This window comes from Erpetoichthys calabaricus, chromosome 5 (genome assembly GCF_900747795.2).
Source record: "Erpetoichthys calabaricus chromosome 5, fErpCal1.3, whole genome shotgun sequence".
In the NCBI taxonomy this organism is placed as follows: domain Eukaryota; kingdom Metazoa; phylum Chordata; class Cladistia; order Polypteriformes; family Polypteridae; genus Erpetoichthys; species Erpetoichthys calabaricus.
The window spans coordinates 248,063,154-248,085,192 of NC_041398.2; the positions used below are offsets into that span (position 1 = coordinate 248,063,154).

General features: G+C 41.0%; 1 protein-coding gene across 1 annotated transcript in view; it reads right to left on the reverse strand.

Moving 5' to 3' along the window:
* Positions 1 to 22,039, reverse strand: part of znf330 (zinc finger protein 330) — a 92,942-nt gene that overhangs the window by 42,076 nt on the left and 28,827 nt on the right. Inside the window, exons 6-7 of the mRNA XM_028802741.2 lie at positions 18,656 to 18,782; positions 4,682 to 4,786 (exon numbers count right to left, since the gene is read on the reverse strand). Coding sequence (XP_028658574.2) covers positions 4,682 to 4,786; positions 18,656 to 18,782 — 232 coding nt within the window. The remainder of the gene's footprint in view (positions 1 to 4,681; positions 4,787 to 18,655; positions 18,783 to 22,039) is intronic.

Consider the following 22,039-nt stretch of genomic DNA (forward strand, 5'->3'; position numbering starts at 1 on the left):
CTGGCACCGATCGTACAGGGACCGAACAGCCCTTATCAGGGGGGCCGGTACCCCATACTCTCGGAGTACCCCCCACAGGATTCCCCGAGGGACACGGTCGAATGCCTTTTCCAAGTCCACAAAACACATGTAGACTGGTTGGGCAAACTCCCATGCACCCTCCAGGACCCTGCTAAGGGTATAGAGCTGGTCCACTGTTCCGCGACCAGGACGAAAACCACACTGTTCCTCCTGAATCCGAGGCTCGACTATCCGACGGACCCTCCTCTCCAGGACCCCTGAATAAACTTTTCCAGGGAGGCTGAGGAGTGTGATCCCTCTGTAGTTGGAACACACCCTCCGGTCCCCCTTCTTAAAGAGGGGGACCACCACCCCAGACTGCCAATCCAGAGGCACTGTCCCTGATGTCCATGCGATGTTGCAGAGGCGTGTCAACCAAGACAGTCCTACAACATCCAGAGCCTTGAGGAACTCCGGGCGTATCTCATCCACCCCCGGGGCCCTGCCACCAAGGAGTTTTTTGACCACCTCGGTGACCTCAGTCCCAGAGATGGGGGAGCCCACCTCTGAGTCCCCAGGCTCTGCTTCCTCATTGGAAGGCATGTTAATGGGATTGAGGAGGTCTTCGAAGTACTCCCCCCACCGACCCACAACGTCCCGAGTCGAGGTCAGCAGTGCACCATCCCCACCATATACAGTGTTGACACTGCACTGCTTCCCCTTCCTGAGACGCCGGATGGTGGACCAGAATCTCCTCGAAGCCGTCCGAAAGTCGTTCTCTATGGCCTCCCCAAACTCCTCCCACGCCCGAGTTTTTGCCTCAGCAACCACCAAAGCCGCATTCCGCTTGGCCTGCCGGTACCTATCAGCTGCCTCCAGGGTCCCACAGGACAAAAGGGTCCTGTAGGACTCCTTCTTCAGCTTGACGGCATCCTTCACCACCGGTGTCCACCAACGGGTTCGGGGATTGCCGCCACGACAGGCACCGACCACCTTACGGCCACAGCTCCGGTCAGCCGCCTCAACAATAGAGGCACGGAACATGGCCCATTCGGACTCAATGTCCCCCACCTCCCTCGGGACATGGTCGAAGTTCTGCCGGAGGTGGGAGTTGAAGCTACTTCTGACAGGGGGCTCTGCCAGACGTTCCCAGCAGACCCTCACAACACGTTTGGGCCTACCACGCCTGACCGGCATCCTCCCCCACCATCGAAGCCAACTCACCACCAGGTGGTGATCAGTTGACAGCTCCGCCCCTCTCTTCACCCGAGTGTCCAAGACATGTGGCCGCAAGTCAGACGACACGACCACAAAGTCGATCATCGAACTCAGGCCTAGGGTGTCCTGGTGCCAAGTGCACATATGAACACCCCTATGCTTGAACATGGTGTTCGTTATGGACAATCCGTGACGAGCACAGAAGTCCAATAACAAAACACCGCTCGGGTTTAGATCGGGGGGGCCATTCCTCCCAATCACGCCCTTCCAGGTCTCACTGTCATTGCCCACGTGAGCATTGAAGTCTCCCAGCAGAATGAGGGAGTCCCCAGAAGGTATGCCCTCTAGCACCCCCTCCAGGGACTCCAAAAAGGGTGGGTACTCTGAACTGCTGTTCGGTGCATACGCACAAACAACAGTTAGGACCCGTCCCCCCCACCCGAAGGCGAAGGGAGGCTACCCTCTCGTCCACCGGGGTAAACCCCAATGTACAGGCTCCAAGTCGGGGGGCAATAAGTATACCCACACCCGCTCGGCGCCTCTCACCGGGGGCAACTCCAGAGTGGTACAGAGTCCAGCCCCTCTCAAGGAGATTGGTTCCAGAGTCCAAGCTGTGCGTTGAGGTGAGTCCGACTATATCTAGCCGGAACCTCTCAACTTCGCACACTAGCTCAGGCTCCTTCCCCTTCAGAGAGGTGACATTCCACGTCCCAAGAGCCAGTTTCTGTAGCCGAGGATCGGACTGCCAAGGTCCCCGCCTTCGGCCACCACCCAACTCACACTGCACCCGACCTCCTTGGCCCCTCCCATAGGTGGTGAGCCCATGGGAAGGGGGACCCACGTTGCCTCTTCGGGCTGTGCCCGGCCGAGCCCCATGGGTGCAGGCCCGGCCACCAGGCGCTCGCCATCGAGCCCCACCTCCAGGCCTGGCTCCAGAGTGGGGCCCCGGTGACCCGCGTCTGGGCAAGGGAAAACGGCGTCCAAAGTTTTCATTCATCATAGAAGGTTTGAACCGCTCTTTGTCTCATCCCTCACCTAGGACCAGTTTGCCTTGGGTGGCCCTACCAGGGGCATAAAGCCCTGGACAACAGAGCTCCTAGGATCATTGGGACACGCAAACCCCTCCACCACGATAAGGTGGCGGTTAAAGGAGGGGTGTATATATATATATATATATATATATATATATATATATATACAGTCATATGAAAAAGTTTGGGAACCCCTCTCAGCCTGATTCATTTTGGAACAAAGTGCTTTAGACTGATGAGACACAAATGGAGTTATTTGGTTAGAACAAAAAGCGCTTTGCATGGCAGAAGAAGAACACCGCATTCCAAGAAAAACACCTGCTACCTACTGTCAAATTTGGTGGAAGTTCCATCATGCTGTGGGGCTGTGTGGCTAGTTCAGGGACTGGGGCCCATGTTAAAGTTGAGGGTCAGATGAATTCAACCCAATATCAACAAATTCTTCATGATAATGTTCAAGTATCAGTCACAAAGTTGATGTTACACAGGGGTTGGATATTCCAACAAGACAATGACCCAAAACAGAGTTGGAAATCTACAAAGGCATTCATGCAGAGGGACAAGTACAATGTTCTGGAATGGCCGTCACAGTCCCCTGACTTGAAGATCATCGGAAATCGATGGGATGATTTGAAGCAGGCTGTCCATGCTCGGCAGCCATCAAATTGAACTGAACTGGAGAGATTTTGTATGAAGAATGGTCAACAATACCTCCATCCAGAATCCAGACACTCATCAAAGGCTATAGGAGAACAGCATCTAGAGGCTGTTATATTTGCAAAAGGAGGCTCAACTAAGTATTGATGTCATATCTCTGTTGCGGTGCTCAAATTTATGCACCTGTCTAATTTTGTTATGATGCATATTGCATATTTTCTGTTAATCCAATAAACTTAATGTCACTGCTGAAATCCTACTGTTTCCATAAGTATGTCATATATTAAAAGGAAGTTGCTACTTTGAAAGCTCAGCCAATTATAAAGAAAAATCCAAAGAATTAAGAGGGGTTCCCAAACTTTTTCATATGACTGTATATACATAAACATACATATACAGTGGTGCCTTGGATTGAGAGCATAATTCGTTCCCCATAAGAAATAATGGAAACAGATGATTTGTTTTACAACCCAAAAATAGTAATAGAAAAATGATTAATTCAAAATATAAAGTAAAAATACATAAAACAAATTAACCTGCACTTTACCTTTGAAAAGAATCGTGGCTGGTGTGAGGGAGACGAGAGAGAGAGGAGAGGAGGAGGAGGGTTATTGTGTAGGACAACTTTCACTATAACTAACGGAGTCACTGCTATCTGTTGCCACACTGGAATCTTTTTCTTTTTTTGCGACTTGAACAAGGAACCTCTCCAATGACAGTTGCTTTTGCCTGAAGTGTCACTACACTTGGACACAAAATAAAAAATGCTTTACACACTGTAAGGTTTCTAAACCCTTCTGGGATTCGCTCCAACGGGACAAGCATCCCGAAGCAACCACAGGTTCCCAGCGCTGTAGCAGTTTGCCGCAAAAGCGAATCCAAAAAGATTGTGGTCATGCTATAAGTGCCTGCTGTCGATGGGTGATGCAATGAACATTATAAATTCAAGGGCACAGTATTACTTGGCCATTAACTTGGCCCCGACCAAGCCTAATTGCTGTTTCTGTGTATAGGAGAACGGCAGATCCCGCTACAATAAATAACCATGCTGTTCCTGTTTCAAGCTGAATAAAAGCTGGTTTTGCTAAAGTACTGAGACTCAGCTTTGTGTTCTGGAGTGCAAGATAGGGACTCGCATGTTACAGCACACACACGAGGTCACAATGCTATAGCAAACACTATACGCTCGTATGAATGTTGACTATATGAGTGAGGCACGCAGACCGATACCGAGCATGGGAGACAATTACCCACAATCCCGCAGCAATAGAGAGAGAAGAACCATCAGCTCAGTTGTGATCACATGACACTCGGCAGACAAAGCCTATACATACTACTTGCATTGCAAGACCTTGCTCGCTTATCAAGTTAAAATGAAAGATTTTAGCTCATCTTGCAAAACACTCGCACTCTAAGTTACTCTCAATCCAAGGTTTTACTATACATATTTTTTATTTAATGAGCTTCTGTAAAATGCCATATTCCCGGGGACAACTCAAGTTTATTTTCTCTCTTTCTCTGTCTCTCTCTCTCTAACTGAATTGGTGATCTTTTTGTGCTGAATGGCTTGTTCTCATCAAGACATTTCTAATTTGTTTTTTTTTCTTGAATGAATTCCTTTAAAAGGCAACTTAAAGCGTAGTTTTATGCCGACAGTCCAGTTATTTATAATAGGAAAACAAGCTTTCCAACAGAGAATGAGGGTTTAAAAGCACTCCAGTGAAAGATGTACATGATGACTCACACAGTAAAATTCACTTTAGCTGTTAACTTACATTTGAAGGTTTCAGATTCTAGGATCTGACAGCTTGCCTGATGTTCAAACTGATCATCTTCACACAGGAAATTCTGGCAGAAACAACAACGGAATATTCTTCCTCCTAGTAAAGAGAAATAAGTGACAGTGATTTCAATTTATTTCAACGGCATGCAGAATCCCCAGATGACATTACTTTAGAGAATCTTCAGTGTGAGGAATGCGACTGAAAGTCTGCAGGTTATCAGGACAGCACAGACGTTGATCACTAAGGAATGTATGAGCAACTTTAAATACCTTAACTGAAATATTTAGCTTGTTGTGGAGATAAAAGGGGTTCCCTTCTCAATACTGGAAAGGTAGTTCTAAGAATGTTTCCACCAATTGCATATGGCGTTAAAAAAAAATTATAAAAAATATACACAATGTTCAGGCAATACAAATTCTTACCACTAAGAAATGCAGGCCTCTGCATTTCTTTAGTGAGATCTATTTTAACTCCCAAAGTGAGATATCATGCAATACAGAAAAATTTGCTGATCACTGTGTACAGACTGATACTACTGAAGAAGTTACATGAAGTTGAATCCAGCAAAAAAATGAATTATGAAATCAAAATTTAAAAACTTCCTCTGTGCAAATGGCTAATAAATACATTCCAATTCATTATGCAAAATACTGCAGTCTCATGCTGGGTGTGTTAGCACTCAGCACCTCAGAGGAAATCAGCAATAACAACACACAATTGTGCTTTGCTTTCAATTTGAGGAACACTTCATGTAGGCACAGCATGAAATGAAATTTAATGATGCTGCAGAAACTTCATTACGCATTTAAAATTCCAAGATTCGAAGCGACGCCGTGAAGTATGCCATGCACGGCCAGCCGGGTTCCTTAATCAGGATTTGAATCCTCCCACCAGCTCAGTACTAGACTAGAGACATCACTGGTCTGTTTGCTGCTCTCTGGAGATTCATATGAAAACAGCTGCATCGTTTCCCACCATGAATTTTTCAAAGCTACCACATGAAAGAGCATTATTTTGCAATTAAAGATTGAAAACATGTCTGCTCCCCTTTAAGTATTAAGGCGGAGTGCAGTGGTGATTGATAAAGGAATAGCAGAATGTTCTATGACTGAAACTAATGACTATTTTGGCAATCAGTTAGTTTACTAATTTGATTGATCTACTTCCCATTAATGCAAGGCTTCTCTTGGACTTGGAATACTAAGAAAAAATGGTTAATCCCAAGAAAGCACTCTGGTTAACTGATTATGGTAAAATACGTACCATTAACTCTTTGAAGGCTTCATTTTTATTTTTGTTTCGTCAAGCTCTTTTTTTTAATACCCAAATTGTGAAAAACTGCACTGAGAAAAATCCTGATTGATGCATCCCTAGCATTTTTACTCATGTGAAATCCATTTATGGCCAACTCCAAATGTGATACATGTGATCCATCACCAACGTGTTTAAGCGTGTTCAAGCCCCATCAGGTGGTGACGCATGTCAATGCTGCTGTAAATGGATGTACAGTAATCCCTCCTCCATCGCGGGGGTTGCGTTCCAGAGCCACCCGCGAAATAAGAAAATCCGCGAAGTAGAAACCATATGTTTATATGGTTATTTTTATATTGTCATGCTTGGGTCACAGATTTGCGCAGAAACACAGGAGGTTGTAGAGAGACAGGAACGTTATTCAAACACTGCAAACAAACATTTGTCTCTTTTTCAAAAGTTTAAACTGTGCTCCATGACAAGACAGAGATGACAGTTCCGTCTCACAATTAAAAGAATGCAAACATATTTTCCTCTTCAAAGGAGTGCGCGTCAGGAGCAGAGTCTGTCAGAAAGACACAGGAAAGCAAACAAATCAATAGGGCTGTTTAGATTTTAAGTACGCGAAGCACCGCGGCACAAAGCTGTTGAAGGCGGCAGCTCACACCCCCTCCGTCAGGAGCAGGGAGAGAGAGAGAGAGAGTTTGTTTTTCAATCAAAAATCAATACGTGCCCTTCGTGCTTTTAAGTATGCGAAGCACTGTGCAGCATGTCGTTTCAGGAAGCAGCTGCACAAAAGATAGCAACGTGAAGATAATCTTTCAGCATTTTTAGACGAGCGTCCTTATCGTCTAGGTGTGCGAACAGCCCCCCTGCTCAATCCCCCTACGTCAGGATCAGAGAAAGTCAGCGCAAGAGAGACAGAAAAGTAAGCCGGGTAGCTTCTCAGCCATCTGCCAATAGCGTCCCTTGTATGAAATCAACTGGGCAAACCAACTGAGGAAGCATGTACCAGAAATTAAAAGACCCATTGTCCGCAGAAATCCACGAACCAGCAGAAAATCCGCGATATATATTTAAATATGCTTACATATAAAATTCCGCGATGGAGTGAAGCCGCGAAAGGCGAAGCGCGATATAGCGAGGGATTACTGTACCTTAATTTAGCTAGAAATTCTCGTATATGACTGGACTGCCACTCTCACTCGGTTTTATGCACTAACTTACTTTTTTCATTCAATGATTATTTCAGTTTCGTGGGCTCCTAGTAGCTTTTTGAGTTCGCTGAACTGTGTAAGAAAAGTCAATAAAGAAGGAAGGCAGTTTCAAGAGAAACGAGAGGCAGTATATACTGTACAACTATAATGAGCAGAGGTACCCGTGTGTCTTGTTTGTAAAGAGAATGTGGCGGAGGTTGTTTGTTGATATATTCCGGCCCATGCCGAGTATATCAAGTATTATTTTTGGCACTCAGTAAAATTGAGCTTGACATCCCTGATGAACAGCTACATAAATACTGTACAAATGTAGCTAACTCGATTTTAACATTGCTAAGCTATAATAATTGTTTAGAGAAAAGAATATTTTATTGCCTTCAACACAAAAAGGGCTATGACACCTTAAGCGTAATTGGGTTAGTTCGAAGTGTAATGTCTCATGCTGCCACACAGCTGTCCAATAAACTTACAGCATTTACCAAACACGAGATAATTACAAGCTGCATAAACTACCAAACAAACAGGCTATTTCGTTTATAAACTTTTACGCAAAAGCAACTTCTGCTCAAATCAGTATGGTGTCCCAACACTGAATTGTACAACACCAATTTCAAAAAACTTGGGACAGTATGGATAATGCTAATAAAGGAAAAAGGAGTGATTTGTAAATTAATTTTGATTTGTCTTCATATCATTTTTACTTGAAGTTTTACCTAATCTATTGACATCATCTTTACAAATAAGAGAGAAGTGGGTGACAGTTGTTTTCTGGGGTGTGAGTGATAATTACAAAATACATTTTGCTCCTACAAAGTTAAGTTTTGTTTGCCACTAAAGAGCCATGTGGGAATTTTTAAAGCTTTTTTCCCTTTAGAAGGGTTTTTTGCCTTTTTTTGTTTGCTCACATAGGAGCAAAAGCAGCTGGGTGTTTGGGGATGCATTTGGAAAAGTTACTTGTTACAGGCAGCAAGTGACTTCAAAGTGGAAAAGGGAAGGGCTCTGCGGTAAATAGGGAAACAGGCAGCCAGCGTTAAGATGCTGATTGGGCATAAGTGGCTGTAGGACAAGGCACTCAGAAATTAACTAGCAGCGTGTATGCATTAAGCAAGTCTTTATAGATTGAACAGCTGTTAGAGGTCAGGAAAGTAGAGAAGTTAAGAGGGCCACAGACACAACATAAGGGTTCATTAATATGACGGAGTACAAATGGTGCGAGTGGAGACCTTTTAATTAAAGAATAAGAGGAGTGCAAAGTTAAGACAGAGAAAAGTAAAGTTAACCCAATATAAAGAAAAAACAGCAGGCAAGTAAATGGGGAGAATATTACAGGAGGGCAGAAGGTATAAAATAACTGCAGCAGTTCTTTAATTTCTTTGGCTTCATTTTTTTTTTTTTTTATTTTATTTTATTTTTTTTTAAGTTTTACCATTAAAGTTAAATAATTTAATTTTAATACAATAAAAAGTTAAGGCAGTTTTAGTAATTCTAACTCAAATTTTAATAAGTCGTGTTGGACATTTTAGAGGATGGCTTGGAGAAGCCAGACTCCTATGGGGGCTACATCTGTGGGAGATGCCAGCTGATCCGGCACTGCAAGTTCAGGGTCATTGAACAGGAGGAGGAGTTGGTTGGCCTGCGTTGTAGTAGAGAATTGGTGGACCTGACCCAGGCATCCTTTAGAGTGATAGTGTGCAACCCTATGGTGTCACGTGAGCGGATTCCAAACCAGACTGGTAGAGATAGATGAGTTACAATCACAAGGCACAAAATAAAGGGTGCACACTGTCCGGGGGGCATCAACCCCAGAATTGGATTTGCCGAACAGTGTCTTTGAAGATTCTGAGGTGACAGGCAGGCATAAGGAGTCCCAACAGGCCACCTCAAAACCAGTTCCCAGAAAGAGAAAGGAAATGATAGTTGGGGACTCAGTTATAAGGGGACTGAAGCACAGGTTTGCTCCAGAGACATAGAGTCTCACATGGTGTGTTGTCTTCCACATGCACAGATAGGAGACCTCCCTGGAAGGGTGGAAAAGCTCTTGCACAAAGCAGGGATGGATGCAGTTGTCATTGTCCATGTTGGAACAAATGACATACATAAGGATAGTCTGCCAGTTCTGTTATTCCAAATGTAAAGAGTTAGGTACCAGGCTGGCAAGGCAGTCTTCTCTAAAGTTCTGTCTATGCTATGCGCTAGTCCAGGTAAGACTGAGGAGATAAGAAGACTTAGCGTGCGGCTCAAATATTGGCACAGAGGAGAAGGGTATCAATTTAAGGAGCATTGGGACTCCATTTGGAGCACAATGAGACCTGTTCCGCTATAATGGGTTACTTCTGAACCGGAGGGGATGCGCATGAGTAGGTTATACACGGTTTCGTTTTGGAGCTTTGGGAGTTTAGGACACGCCAGCTTTAGAACTGTACACGGAGGAACAAACAGTCGTCTAAAAATAGAAATGCATAGTAATGTAAATGTAACCAAATGTTTAAATTTAAAAGTCAAACAAGGAACACATTAAAAATAGCTTGCCTTAATGCTACAAGTATAAAAAAAAAAAACAAGTTTGTTGGAGTTGTATGTGGAGGAGCATAATTATGATATTATAACAATAATAAAAAAAAACATACAAGGTTTTTTTTTTTTTTTTTTTGGAGAGTTTTTCCTTGTCTTCTTAGAGAGTCAAGCCTGGGGGGGCTGTCAAAAGGCAGGGACTGTTAAAGCCCACAAAAACAATTCTTGTGTGATTTTGGGCTATACAAAAATAAATTATATTGTATTATGTTGTGTTGTAATGGAAACCTGACTAAATACCAAAGATGAGGATGATTATAACACAGAGGGATAGACATTTTTAGGAAGGATAAACAGAACAAAAAAGGCTGTTTATGTCAAACAGAATTTAAACGCAAGTCCTATTTAGTTGGCCGATGACCCCCATCTTAGACAGAACATGTGGCTTTGCCCAGAAAGCATTAGGGAAAAGAGATCTTACTTTACAGTGTTGCAGACAGTAACTTCAATGCGCACCTTTTTAATAATATTAAAAAGGCAAGTTTACAAGAAGATATTTTAGTCATGGGGGACTTTATCTGAATATTAACTGGGATAACTTTGCAAATAGTGGAGCACAACAGTAGGAGTTTTTAGAAGTAATCAGTGACTGTTTTTTAACACAAAATGCTAAAGCACCAATGTGAGGCAAATCCTGTCTAGATTTAGTATTTGGTAATAATCTGGATAGAATTGAAGGTTAACAGGTGATTGTACCACTAGAGTCAAGTGATCATAATATAATACAATTCTCAGTATTTTGGAACAGTAAGGATGCAAAGACTAAAACTGCTAAATTTAATTTTGGTAAGTTAAATTTTGAGCACATGCAGCGAAGTCTAAGGAGGATAGACTGGGATAAGCTTTTAAGTGTGGAGACAGTTGTGGAGAGGTGGAATAGCTTTAAAAACATTTTACATATAATACAGGACATGTACATACCTAAATATGGAATTAGTAGGAAATTTTAAAAACTCCACAGTGGGATAATAAAGAGTCAAAAAAGAAGCTGCAAAGGAAAAAACAGACAAATAAGGCATATAAGCCTAATGACTCCAATGTGAATCGTAGAACGTATGAGAACATGAGGGTATCCATTAAGAATGGTATTAGGGAGGCTAAAAGACAGTTGGAGAGGAATATAGCAGATAAGGCGAAAGACGACCCAAAGAGTTTCTTTCAATATTTTAGTAGTAAAAGAACAGTCAAAGAGGAGTTGAAGTGCATCAGGAATAGTAAAGGGGAATTAAAAAATACAGACAGTGAAATTGTAGATGGTCTAAACAGGGCTGTGTAGTCGGAGTCAATTTTGGGTACTTGGAGTCATGGTCGGAGTCGGCAAAAATACACCGACTCCGACTCCTAATAAATTAAAATTGTACTGAAAATAAAATACAGCATTTTCAAATGTCCCATTTCACAAACAAGTCATAATTAAGTACTTCTCTGATGTAAGAATAAAGCCCAGTGCAAAGTTGTGTTATTACTAGTGTGAAGTTCAGATGAGCGATTATACAACCTGACATTCACATATTGTAATCTGGATTATGGTACATTACAAAAGGTGTTTTCATTTTACTTCAGATATAATGTGTTTAACAAGTTAATTTGAGTGTCGTCTTCTTCTTGCAACTGTTCCCGTTAGGGGTTGCCACAGCGGATCATCTTCTTCCAGATCTTTCTGTCCTTGTCATCTTGCTCTGTCATACCCATCACCTGCATATCCTCTTTCATCACATCCATAAACCTTCTCTTAGGCCTTCCTCTTTTTCTCTTGCCCGACAGCTCTATCCTTAGCATCCTTCTCCCAGTATACTCAGCATCTCTCCTCTGCACATGTCCACACCAACGCAATCTTGCCTCTCTGACTTTGTCTCCCAACCGTCCAACTTGAGCTGACCCTCTAATGTCCTCATTTCTAATCCTGTCCATCCTCATCACACCCAATGCAAATCTTAGCATCTTTAACTCTGCCACCTTCAGCTCTGTCTCCTGCTTTCTCGTCAGTGCCACGGTCTCCAAACCATATAACATAGCTGGTCTCACTACCGTCCTGTAGACCTTCCCTTTCACTCTTCCTGATATCCGTCTGTCACAAATCACTCCTGACACTCTTCTCCACCCATTCCACCCTGCCTGCACTCTCTTCCACAATCCCCATTACTCTGTGCTGTTGATCCCAAGTATTTAAACTCATCCACCTTCACCAACTCTACTCCCCTCATCCTCACCATTCCACTGACCTCCCTTTACACACATGTATTCGGTCTTGTTCCTACTGACCTTCATTCCTCTCCTCTCGTCTCATATCTCCACCTCTCCAGGGTCTCCTCAACCTGCTCCCTACTATCGCTACAGATCACAATGTCATCAGCAAACATCAAAGTCCACGGGGACTCCTGTCTAATCTCATCTGTCAACCTGTCCATCACCATTGAAAATAAGAAAGGGCTCAGAGCCGATCCCTGATGTAATCCCACCTCCATCACTCCTACCGCAGACCTCACCATTGTCACACTTCCCCCGTACATATCCTGTACAACTCTTATGTACTTCTCTGCCACTCCCGACTTCCTCATACAATACCACAACTCCTCTCGAGGCACCCTGTCATATGCTTTCTCCAGGTCCACAAAGACACAAAGCAACTCCTTCTGGCCTTCTCTATACTTCTCCATCAACACCCTCCGAGCAAACATCACATCTGTGGTGCTCTTTCTTGGCATGAAACCTGCCACTAATCATCACCTCACTTCTTAACCGAGCTTCCTCTACTCTTTCCCATAACTTGATACTGAGGCTCATCAATTTTATCCCCCTGTAGTTACTACAGTCCTGCACATCCCCCTTATTCTTAAATATCGGCACCAGTACACTTCTTCTCCACTCCTCAAAACATCCTCTCACTTTCCAAGATTCCATTAAACAATCTGGTTAAAAACTCCACTGCCATCTCTCCTAAACACCTCCATATTTCCACAGGTATGTCATCTGGATCAACGGCTTTTCCATTCTTCATCCTCTTCATAGCTGTCCTTACTTCCTCTTTGCTAATCCGTTGCACTTCCTGATTCACTACCTCCAAATCATTCGGCCTCTTCTCTCTCTTGTTCTCTTCATTCATAAGCCTCTCAAAGTACTCTTTCCATCTGCTCAACACACTCTCCTTGCTTGTGAGTACGTTTCCATCTTTATCCTTTATTACCCTAACCTTCTGCACACCTTTCCTAGCTTGGTCCCTCTGTCTAGCCAATCAGTCCAGGTCCTTTTCTCTCTCCTTAGTGTCCAACCTCTCATATAAGTCATCATGCGCTTTTTCTTTAGCCTTCGCCACCTCTCTCTTCACCTTGCGCCTTATCTCCTTGTACTCTTGTCTACTTTCTGCATCTCTTGGACTATCCCACTTCTTCTTTGCAATCCTCTTCCTCTGTATACTCTCCTGTACTTCCTCATTCCACCACTAGGTTTCCTTTTCCTCTTTCATCTGTCCAGATGTCACACCAAGCACCCTTCTTGCTGTTACCCTTACTACATCTGCTATAGTTTCCCAACTGTCTGGTAATTCTTCACTACCACCCAGTGCCCGTCTCACCTTCTCCCTAAACTCAACCTTGCAGTCTTCCTTTTTCAGTTTGTAAACAAGTGTAATGATGTAGGTGGAGGTGTGTGCTGTGGCCTGATGTGTGTTCAGGGGTTCTGTCTGCACTCTAATATCCCACCCAGGGCAGAACTTTAGCATAACTTTGCACACCACCTGTTCTAGAAGATTTTGAAATTAAAAAGGAACAGATTCTATGTATTATGACACATAATGCTTCTAATATGTTAAGCACAATTGAGAAAATGAATAAAGTGGATGGAGAAAGTAACAAACAGATATTAGATGAAGACATTTCTGCAGCTTTTGGAGAAACTGAAACCGAAGAGAATAGTGAAATTTTGGATAACGCTGCTGAAGAAGCATCTAAGCTTACTACTATTCAACATATGCATTGTGCTGTTAATACTCTGCAACTTGAATTGAAAGATCGTCATGCAGCTACTCTAACTGGCAAATTTTAGCAAGTAACTATTGCAGCCAGGGCCCCTAAAACACATGCCATTTTGAAAAGACCTGCAGGAAAAGGAGCCATTTTGGATCAAACAACACGCTGGGGAAGCACTTCTTTGATGGTAAAGCGTGTGCTTGAACAAAAAGACTTTCTTGAAGAACTGGACAATGAAAATGTTTTATTAAGTGAAAGCCAGTGGGCACAAGTAAAAGAAGTGGAAAGTCTACTTTCTTACCTCTTTACTGTCAACCAAGAGGTTGCAATATGAAGATTTAACACCTGGTAAATTTTTCTTGGAATGGAAGTGCTTGATATATTGCCTGAACAAAAGTGGAGAGTTAATAGCTGATGGCATCGTATCTTCAATAAAGAAAAGAGAGAGTCCCTTACTGGATAATCAAATCTTGTTAGTTGCTATTTATGTTGATCAAATGAGCTGAATTTTGTTGAACAGTGACCAGATAGCTAATGGAAAAAAGACACTCTATGATGTAGCAGTTCGCATGAAGGGATTACTACTACCTGAAACACCACCTCTGGATTAAGCTATAAGCACTGGTAACTTTTTGTTTTAAATATGTATTATCTAACTGCCTTACCTTATCCTTTCTTGTTTCTTCTATTTGTCTGTTTTATTTAATTGTCTGTTATTAGATGCAAATGAGAAGGCAAATTTCATGTTTTCTTGTGTAAACATGACTAAATAAAGAAACCTTAAACCTTAAACTCAGGACATCCTCTTCAAATGAAGAATTAGACTTTGATTCATTCTTGGACAAAATGGAAGTTTCAAAAGCAAAGCAACGTCGCCTATGCGTGAAAGATAAACGACCAGTAAATGTCCAAATAAACAGATTCCAGCAGGAGTTTTTTTAAAGAATTGAAAGAAGTTGAAAAGTATGATCGCTCATCAAAACTGACTGTAGAAGAAGCCATCCTTGTTGATCCAGAGATTATCAGTGATGTGGCTAAAACTGTAACAGCAATGCCACCCACCCAAGTCAGTGTTGAAAGAATATTTTCAGCTCTAAAAATAATCAAGTCAGATTTAAGAAGCAATTCTGTTTCATAGAGCACTGCATTGAGTTAATTTTGGATTGCAGTTAACAGCTGTTCTACTCTACAACTGTTTAAGGTTTTCCAGATTTTGTTTTTGTTTTTTGTTCATGTAGTTAAGCTTTGTTTGTGTTTTAAAACTACCAAAGAATGTGGTTTATATTTTTTGAACTGGTAACATTCCTGTTCCTGATTTTTATGCACGCTACTACTTTATAGCACACTTGATAAAAACAATAAAACCTTATTGTTATCATTTTTTTGTCTTTTGTTTAACTGGCCAATAATGTTAGAGAGTCAGCTTCCTAGTCAGTAGTTCTGTGGCTAAATGACGTGTATGTTTCCTTCCTTTAATCAACATGGAAAATACATTAGCATATTAAATACAGAGGAGTTGGGGAGTCGGAGTCAGAAGTACCAGAAACTAAGGAGTCGAAGAATTTATCTATCGACTCCACAGCCCTGGCTCTAAACTCAAATTTTTCTGAGGTCTTCACGGGTGAGGAAGTAGATTACCTCCCAGTGGTAAAAGGGACTACTAAGGAGGTCCCGAGGGGTTTGTAAATTGTAGAGGGAGAAGTACTGCTCAGATTAAGTAGGCTAACATCAAACAAATCTCCAGGACCAGATAGCACAATCTTAAGGAGGTTAGCAAGTAGATATAAACCCTTGACGTATATTTTTACAATGTTACTGCACACTGGGGAAATTCTGAAAGACTGGAAAATGGCAAATATTATCCCATTGTATTATAAGGGTTATTAGGCAGATCCAAGCAACTATGGACTGGTAAGCTTAACATGCATCACAGGAAAATTAATGGAAGGAATTATTAAAGGTAAGACAGAGCAACTCATCGCAAGAAAATGAGTTTAACTGAACAGTCAGCATGGATTCAGAAGAGGGAGGTCATGTTTTACTAATGTGCTGAAATTCTATGAGGAGGCAACAAAAGGATATGTCCAGAGTGGAGCATATGATATTATTTAACTGGACTTTCAGAAAGCATTTGATAAGGTGGCACATGAGAGGTCGAGTATCAAACTAAAGGAAGTGGGAGTTCAGGGTGATGTTTGTAGATGGGTGCAGAATTGATTGAGACATAGGAAGCAGAGGGTGTGCAGAACATTATCAGAATTGGCTGATGATTTGAGTGTTATTCCACGTGGATAAGTGCTGAGGCCACTACTATTTTTAATATATATATATATATATATATATATATATATATATATATATATATATATATATATATATACACACACACACACACACACACACACACACACACACACACACACACACACACACACACACACACACACACACACATATATATATATATATAAATGATTTGAATAGCAATATAACTAACAAGCTGGTTAAGTTTGCAGATGATTCCAAGCTGGGTGGACAAGCAGATAATCGGGGAACCATTGAATCATCACAGAGGGACTTGGACAGAATACAGGCTGGGACAGATTTGTAGCAGATAAAAATGAATGTCAGTAAATGTAAAGTATTATACATGGGAAGTAAAAATGTTATGTTTGAATATACAATGGATGGTCTGAAAATTTAAAAGTACACCTTATGAGAAGGACTTAGACGTCGTAGTTGACTCAACACTACCAACTGCCAGACTGTCTTCAGAAGACACCAAGAAGGCTATCAGAATGTTAGGTTATATAGCGCCTTGATGTGTGGAGTACAAGTCACAGGAGGTTCTGCTCAAGCTTTATAACACACTGGTGAGGCCTCATCTGGATTCCTGTGTACAGTTTTGGTCTCCAGGCTACAAAGAGGTCATAGCAGCACAAGAAAAAGTCCATAGAAGAGCGACTAGGCTGTCTCCAGGGCTACACGGGACGCACTCAGGGTAGTTTAAGCCTAATGATCTGCCAAGTTGAAATAATAAGATGATGTGAAACTGGTTATGCAATTGTGTTACAGTATATAAGGAGCCTCCAAAAAAGGCCTAGTCATTCGAGAGGAAGATTGGGTCGAGTCACACCAATCTGCCAACAGGTGTGTCAGCAAACAACCCTGCACTTTAAGAATTAAATTCCCTAAATAAAAATCAGTTCGATTTTGGGTTTCTTACTGTCTACAGTGCACAACATATTTGAAAGATGAAAGGAATCAGGTCAGACCTCAGTATGTAAAGGGCAAAATCAAAAACCACTTTGGATCTCTGATTCCTCAATCGTTACTGTCTTAAAAACTGTTACATGTCTGTAATTGCCTAGTGGGGTCTGGGTGGTCTCATGGCCTTGGAACCCCTGCAGATTTTGTTTTTTTTTTCTACAGCCCTCAGGATTTTTTTTTGTTTTTTCTATCCTCCCTGGCCATCGGACCTTACTTTATCTTTGTTAATTAGTATTGCCTAATTATTATATTTTTTTTCTTTCTTCATCTTGTAAAGCACTTTGAGCTACATCATTTGTATGAAAATGTGCTATACAAATAAATGTTGTTGTAATTGATATCACGACATGGGCTTCGGAATACTTCAGTAAACCTTTGCCAGTCAATACTATTTGCTGCTGCATCCACAGATATAAGTTAAGCTTTTATTATGCAAAGCACAAGTCGTACATCAACACTGTTCAGAAGCGCAGCCAACTTCTTTGGCCTTGGTCTCATCTATCACAGAAATCAGCACAGTGGAATCATGTTTTGTTGTCTGTTAAATCAAAATTTCAAATAGTTTTTAAAAAAAGAACCGTCTAAGCTATTATCAGCATCAGGTCCAAAACCCAGTTTCTGATAAAATGTGGGGCTGTGTAAGTTCCTGTGGCATCTGCGAGGGCACCATTTATGCAGAAAGATATGGACAAAGTTTGGAGCTACTTATGAAGCAATCTAGAAGCCATATTTGCCAAGGATGTACCTGTTTTTTTCAGTGGGACAACCCAAACCAAATTCTACCCAAATTACAAGTGCATGGCTGTGTAAGCAGTGAGTATGGGTACGAGACTGGCCTGTTTGCAGTGCTGCCCTGTCTCTGAATGTGCAATGCATCAAGAAGCACAAACTATGGCAATGAAGTCACGCATAATGGGGGAATGGGGTGAAACTCTGTAAACCTAACCCAACTTGTGTCTTCAGTGCACAAATATTTAATAAGTGCCATTAAAAGAAATGGTGACACAGTGAGAAACACTTAGCTTTTTTGGAGTGTGTTGCAGTCTTCAGATTTGACATAAGAGTATATTTAAAAAAGAAACAAATAAATGTACAAGGCAAAACATCAAACAATGACTTGTTGTCATGTATTCAATATACTACAGAGTGAAGAGAATTTACAAGTCCTTTCTTTTTGTTTTGTACTAGGATTTGCCATACCGCCTTTCCTTTTTGAGAACTGGGGTTCTACCATAATCATGCTGCAAATGGGCAAAGAATACCCCTGTACATGGCACATGTGACACTACCAGTACTACTGCTAATGCAGGTCCAAATTATTAGACATGATAAACAATGAAAAACTAATTAATACATCATTTTGAAATAGTGGTATTATGTTCTGAGAGTTAAATGTACTGCATAGAGTTACATTTGTACTTTATGATGGTAAGCAGAACTTAATGTGAAATTTGAATCTTTATTTAATAAATATTAGTCTTAACACGTGATGTTTATACATACAAGGGTGACATTTTCAAAAATTAACAAAAGAAACATCTACTGCATGTGTGCTCAATATTACTTTCATTAAAGCAATCTATAAACTCCAATTTGACAGTTTTGAGGTGAGCAGACTTACACGATACCAGACAATCAAGACAGGAAGCACCAATCTTTATTCTATAATAACAAGAGTGTGACTGAATTACCGTGCTCCCAGACTCCTCTTTCACATTCAACGCAATCTGCATCAGCAAGCGGGCAGATACAGGCATGCGTGCTGAGACATTTCTTCCCATGACAGACCCAGGCCTCACAGAAGTCACAGATTGCCCCCTGGTGGGTAAAAAAGAAATTTAGATTAGAAGTAGATAACCAACAAGAATACTGTATTGATTTTATTAAAATCAAACAACTGGTCAGCATACATTTTAGAAACACAGACCTTATGGAGACTTTCTAAAAAGGTCCTTTTTTCCCTTTACCCTTCCCTTAAGAAAAAATAAACTGCAACAAAATCAATCTATTTAATTATGCTTAACTGTTTATTATTTAATAATTATTTAACAGTTATGACAATTGTAGATAGATAGATAGATAGATAGATAGATAGATAGATAGATAGATAGATAGATAGATAGATACTTTATTATATATCTCTAAAGTGTATATGTGTTAGACAATTACAATAAGTTGAGTATTTCTAATCTGCACCTTTAAATATTTGCTTGTATTGTTCATGTAAATTTTTCCATTTTACTGTGGAATAGGGGCTGCTGACTGAGCTGGTTGGATAATGGATGGATGTAACATAACAAAATGCCAAAAGTGAAAGCATCTGAATACTTTTTGAAGGAACTGTATATACAACAAAATGAATATTACTGCAAAATGTTTCACATCTCTCTATTATAAAAAAAAAATCTTGGAAGGAGACGAGATTTTCTCAGAGAGACACTTAAACGCCCACGAGACGAGTCTTTGTGCCAAGAGATATAACCAGATGACAAAGTAGAACATCGTAAAGAATTCAAAAAAGTTGGCACGGTAAACATTCAGAGCAGGTTAGAGATGATGGAAGAACGAAAATTCGAAAGTCTCAAAAAAAGGATTGTAAAGATCACATTAGTGCAAACGAACAGAAATTATTACTTGGTCAAATAACAGAACAGAGAAAAGAGATCGAATATATTGTTTGGATTTAAACTTTAAGTCGGAGACAAGTAGATCGTCTAATTCGTGTTGCCATCAGAGAAAAGTAGTGTTTCTTCCCAATGAAGAGGCGTATCCACGAGAATTAAAAGATTTGTTGTTTGGTGAAAGTGAAATCCCGCGAGAGAAAATTTCAAGCACGCACACAGTTCAATCATTTCTCATTTGTGTGAATGCTATTGTCAGACACATTTCTGGTAGAGAGAAAGCAATGATATTCGCTCACGGGAAGTTATACGTTGCGTTGTCGCAATGTAATTTCAAACACGGAATCAAAATCCAATGCGATATTGATGAAAAGGTAAAAGAGATCAAATATATGGACATAGGATGCGGCACGGCAGCAGCAGCAAGCCAGCAGCTGATCAAGCAAAGAGGAGGTTTAAAAAAAACGTATTTGTTTCCCATTGTATCACCGTTTAAGAGGGTGTTTCGGAGGAGTGACCGCATCTCCTTGGGGTGCGTTCAGCCCCCCTCTTCACAACGCGAGCGTCAGAGACACAAGGTGGCTGGCGCGTAGTGCAGGCCAGTTTGGCTTGGGGTGGCGAAGCCCCCTAGTTTTGAATAAGAAAAATGAGGGGGGGTGATACTGCATTGCTTTCAATTGCACTTAAATTTGCATTTCTTAAATTCAAGGTCACATCTCAAAAATAAACAAGCAGAATTGTGAAGGGAATGCTATCTCCCGTGCCATGAAATAATCCTCCCATGACCACCCCATTTTCTTCCACATACTAATCTTCAGGTCCCTCCTGAAGACATACCTCTTTAGAAAATGTCTCTGGATTGCTTAAGACTTCCTTCCTCCCAGGACTTCCCTGGACAGATGCAGTTGTGCTACTGAAGTTAATGGTCAAGCAACTTAGATGTTGAGTTCTAGTTTTTAATTGCACATATGGATAATTATGGAACTCCGTTTCTTAGGCTCAACTGTAAATTTTTGCTTTTTAATTTTGAAATCCCTGAAACTATATGTATTTTGCTTTTCATTTGTAAGTCATCTTGGATAATGGCATCTGCTTAAATAATAATTCAGACTGGTGAATTTCTAATGTTTTATTATTAGAGTACTGCCCAAAACATAGAGTGATACTATATTGTTATACTTGCAATTTTAAGTTCAGTACTTTAAACATAAAAATAATTAGGTAAGGCCCTGATTAAACAATAAAATCGTTTCTACTACACAGGCTAAGGCTGGTGTCAAAGAACACGGCTGACTCAGAGAGCACTGCACACAATAAGAGTGCAATAACTGGATCTCACTGCCTTGATGATGTCCGATTACACAACTAGTAAATGCAGTGGATGATGGATAACACAACTACGACTTTACAGCACAGATTTAAACTTCAAACAGCACTGCAAAAAGTTTTGTAAATATGCCTCATTCTGTGGGCCAATCAATGTGGAGCCTAGCAAAGCAAGCAGCTATACGAATGTTTTTCAGGCATTCTGTGCTCAGCCACAATCGGTGCCCATCTCTTCCCTTTAACCATTCTGACTTAGAACAACAAACATGAGACGTCAGATAGACAAGCCTCTCTTCTGTTTGCACGGTCCAAAACATTGGATTTTCTTTTTGTTCCCCTGTGGCCACACTGATTGCATTATACATTCAACTGAGCGCTCACTGGTTGTCAGCACTTGTACATACAAAAGCCTGCCTCTGTGACTAGAGAATCATATCGTGTTTACATGCGCTTCAATAACCAGATTATTCATAGAAACCTGAAAAATGCTATGTAAACCCTTATTCAAAATTGAGTAATTGGGTTATTGGCCATTGAGAAACCTGGTTAACAGAGGAAGATTTCTCTGCGAATAATCTGATCATTCAGCCATGTAAATCCTTAAACAGGTTACTGTTAAACATTTTGTAGTCTATGTATGTCTATTGCATTATGTTAGCATATGCTTGTATTTGCTTTGCGCATGCATTCAGTAGCCGCAGTTAGAAATTTCCACATAACACCACCAAACACATTTCCAGAGGCAAATGTTTAGGCAATCGTATTATTCCTTTTCCTGGTTGAAATAATCTGTCTCATTATTTCAGAAATCACTAAATATGTGCTGATGATCTGAAATACAGTGCTAATAAACTCTTCAACAGAATCTCTAGAGCAGTAGGGTAACACATTAAAAGTAGTGTGTGTTAGGTAGTCCAATTACTTTGTAGAGTAACGCAATACTTATCTTATTAAAGTAAAAACATCCATTTTGTTATTGTTCCAGTAGCACTGCATGTGCGGCATGAAGCACACAAACTGGTATGCCAGTTATTTACAGGGCTCAGATGCACAGCTAAGCAGAAAGAGCAGCAATCTAATAAAAAACCTATAAATAAAGCATCAATTTGACTAGACATATTTAAAAAA